Raw genomic sequence first — 3,690 nt, 5'->3', positions numbered from 1 at the left:
AACTGCTTTTAAAACTTTACTGATGTTTACTTGTATTTAAATTCTGGTACATAGTTGACTAATCCGCTGCGTTGTTGTTGTACACCGTTGCATGTACACACACTTGGCACTTTCGTTGGGATGTGTGACCGTGTTGTCATCATCCCGGCGTCTCGATTCCCGTGTTTTCCTTACATGGGGGTCGGGGGCGCCACAGGTGGTATCAGAGCAGTTCGGCTCTGGGTAAAACCACATGTCCCTAGGATAGTACCAGAAATTATTTTATTGTTTTAAAATAATTTTTTTAAAGTGTTGTAAGTTAAAAGATTATTTTAAAAATAAATATGTGTTATTATGAGTTTATTGTTGTTTTAATTTATGTTAATTGATGTTATTTAATTTAATTTTATCTTATTGTATTTTTGTGTTGCTTTGGTTGAGTTTGGTTTTATCTGGATTTAAGCGGGGTTGGAGGTTGCTCTATGACAGGACTATGGTGGGAGAGACCGGCTGGCAAAATGCTTAACAGTCCAAGATGACATCCAAGAGACGATGCCATTGCAAGGGCGTTGAATAGGATGTCAGACTTGTACGAGCAGAATTTCCGACCGCCGCAAGGAGATCTAAATAGAGCGGTCCAAGTGGGGTGCACCTATGAGCGCTTCCTGGCGCATAGGACTCCTGCCTTTACTGGGGAGGAGGATCCAATGCGAGCTAGGAGGTGGATTCTAGATTTGGAAAGGACCTTTGAAGTCTGTGGGTGTACTGAGGTCCAGATGGTTTTGTATGAAAGTTATATGCTACAAGGTGAAGCAGCATACTGGTGGGAGACCAAGCGGTCACTCCTAGAAATGGAGTTCGGATCCTTGGCTGTTGTGTCCTGGCAGCGGTTTAAAAAGGAATTTGATGATCGATACTTTCCTGTTTCAGTGAGAAGGCAGAAGGCTCGGGAGTTTAATAATTTGGTTCAAGGAGGTATGACGGTCGAGCAATATGCAATGAAATTTATGGAGCTTGGACGGTTCGCTCCTCACCTCATTGCCACCGAAGAGCTGCAGGTGGAGCGTTTTATGGAGGGTCTACGCCCTGAAGTACGCAGACAAGTGGCTTGTCTCCAGATTGTGGAATTTCAGAAGTTGGTAGACTTGGCCAGTATCGCAGAGCACGAGAGTAGCTTTGTAGTGGGCTCCCCTCCAGGTCAGAAAAGACGGAGTTATCTTGGTGAAGGAAGCAGTTCTGGATCGCCACAGAAATTTGTTCAGAGGACCGGGACCCGTCCACAGACAACCTTCGGTGTTCGTGCAGGAGGCCGGACTCCAGTATGCCCGAGATGTAGTAGAGCCCATGAGGGCGATTGTGGTCAAAGGGGCATTCAGTGTTTTAGATGTGGCCAGCCGGGTCACTTTGCTCAGGAGTGTCCCAGTCTAGTTCAAGGAGGTCAAGGAGGACGAGGAGGTCGTCGAGGTGGAAGGGGCAACCAGAGACAGTTGGTACAAGCCCGAGTTTATGCAGTGACTCCTGGCGACGTGGATTATGAGGCTCCAGAGACCCATGATGCTGGAGTGATTACTGGTATGTATGTAGTTATTTTATTTGGGTTTATTGTTTGGTGTGGTTGGGTTTTTTGAATTTGTTTGGTGGTTGTGTTGCATCAGGAAGAGTTCGTCTATATGATTTTTATGCTTGTACTTTGTTTGATTCTGGGGCGTCCCAATCTTTTGTGTCTGCCACGTTTGCACGGATGTGCAATTTGGTTACGGAACCTCTACCACAATCCTTAGTTGTGGCTCTTCCTAATGGCGAGATCGTGTGTTGCTCCAAGGTTGCTTTGGGTTGTCCTTTGGATCTTGGTGGAAGGACACTGGATGCAGATTTGATTGTATTCAAGTTGCTTGGTTTTGATATAATTTTGGATATGGATTGGCTGTATCGTTATTCTGCGAATATTGATTGTAGAAGACGAGTAATTGGTTTTCAACTTTCGGATGAGGATTATTTAGAATTCGTGGGAAGTAAGTTAAAGGCAAGACCATCAGTTATATCAGCAGTTCAAGCTAAGAAAGATATAGCTTGTGGGGCAGATGCTTTTTTGGCCCAAGTCGCGTCTACACCATCTGAGAAGAAATCTTTAGCGGATATTCCAGTGGTGGAAGAATTTCCCGATGTGTTCGTGGATGAGTTACCTGGATTGCCTCCCGTTCGTGACATGGAATTTGTTATTGATCTGGAACCCGGGGCGGCTCCTGTGCATAAGGCTCCTTACCGCATGGCACCGGCCGAGTTAAAAGAGTTGAAGACACAATTGCAAGAATTGGTTGACAAAGGATTTATTCAGCCTAGTACTTCGCCCTGGGGAGCGCCTGTTTTGTTTGTCAAGAAGAAAGATGGTACTCTCAGAATGTGCATAGACTATCGGGAGCTTAACAAGGTGACTATCAAGAACAAGTACCCTCTTCCAAGAATTGATGATCTGTTTGATCAGCTTCAAGGAGCAGCTGTCTTTTCGAAGATTGACTTGAGATCAGGGTACTATCAGCTGAGGATAAGGGATAAGGACGTGCCCAAGACTGCTTTCAGGACGAGGTATGGCCATTATGAATTTAAGGTGATGTCTTTTGGGTTAGCGAACGCTCCGGCCACTTTTATGGATTTAATGAATCGGGTGTTTCGACCCTTTTTGGACTCTTTTGTGGTGGTGTTTCTTGACGACATTCTAATTTATTCCCGAGACTTGGAAGAGCATGCTTGTCACCTTCGTCTGGCGCTTGGGAAATTAAGAGAGCATCAATTGTACGCTAAGTTGAGCAAGTGTGAATTCTGGTTAGAAGAAGTTAAGTTTCTTGGACATGTGATTTCTCAAGAAGGGGTGGCTGTAGATCTTAGTAAAGTAGAAGCTGTTTTGTCATGGCCTCGCCCTTCAACAGTTCGTGAGATACGAAGTTTCTTGGGACTTGCCGGTTACTATCGAAGATTTGTGGAAGGTTTTTCTCGACTATTAGGACCTCTCACTGCCTTGACTAGGAAGAATACAGAGTTTGTATGGTCTGACAAATGTGAGAGAAGTTTTCAAGAGTTGAAGAGAAGATTGACAATGGCACCTGTTTTGGCACTTCCAGAGCCACACAAGCCATTTGTGATTTTTAGTGATGCATCCAAATTCGGGTTGGGATGCGTTCTTATGCAAGAGGGACGGGTTGTTGCTTATGCATCTCGTCAGCTGAAAATTCATGAAAGGAATTATCCTACACATGATTTGGAGTTGGCGGCAATAGTTTTTGCTCTTAAGATTTGGCGGCATTATCTGTATGGAGAAGCTTGTGAAGTTTATACTGATCACAAGAGCTTGAAGCATCTGTTTACTCAGAAGAATCTCAATATGAGACAGAGGCGGTGGTTAGAGCTGATTAGCGACTATCAATGTGAGATCAAGTATCATCCAGGAAAGGCGAATTTAGTCGCTGATGCTTTGAGTAGGAAATCTCAACAAGTGGATGAAGCAGAGTCATCGGATTTTGACTCTCTCCTTTGTGGAATGAGGAGACTTCTTATCGAGAGTTCACAGCAAGAGGAATTGTTATCGTCAGTCTTGGATGTCCGAGTAGTGGATTTTGAAGAATTGAAGACTCTTCAAAGAAGGGATCCTACATTGTTAGCTATCAGGAAAAGAGTCAGGAAGTCTAGAGGACCCATGCATTACAGCTTGGATAAGGA

At 44.3% G+C, this 3,690-nt stretch overlaps 1 protein-coding gene across 1 annotated transcript; it reads left to right on the top strand.

Annotated features, from left to right (window-relative positions):
• Window positions 1-557: 557 nt before the first annotated feature.
• Window positions 558-3,032, top strand: LOC109017760 (uncharacterized protein K02A2.6-like; the record flags this gene model as incomplete). Its single annotated transcript, XM_018999954.2, has 2 exons — window positions 558-1,551; window positions 1,635-3,032. Coding segments are annotated over exons 1-2 (2,392 nt in total), but the record flags the coding sequence as incomplete, so codon positions are not given.
• Window positions 3,033-3,690: the final 658 nt, after the last annotated feature.

Source organism: Juglans regia, unplaced genomic scaffold (assembly GCF_001411555.2).
Source record: "Juglans regia cultivar Chandler unplaced genomic scaffold, Walnut 2.0 Scaffold_215, whole genome shotgun sequence".
NCBI classification, from domain to species: Eukaryota; Viridiplantae; Streptophyta; class Magnoliopsida; order Fagales; family Juglandaceae; genus Juglans; species Juglans regia.
Note: the sequence above shows the minus strand (reverse complement) of the source record. Positions and strands in the feature narration are given on the sequence as shown.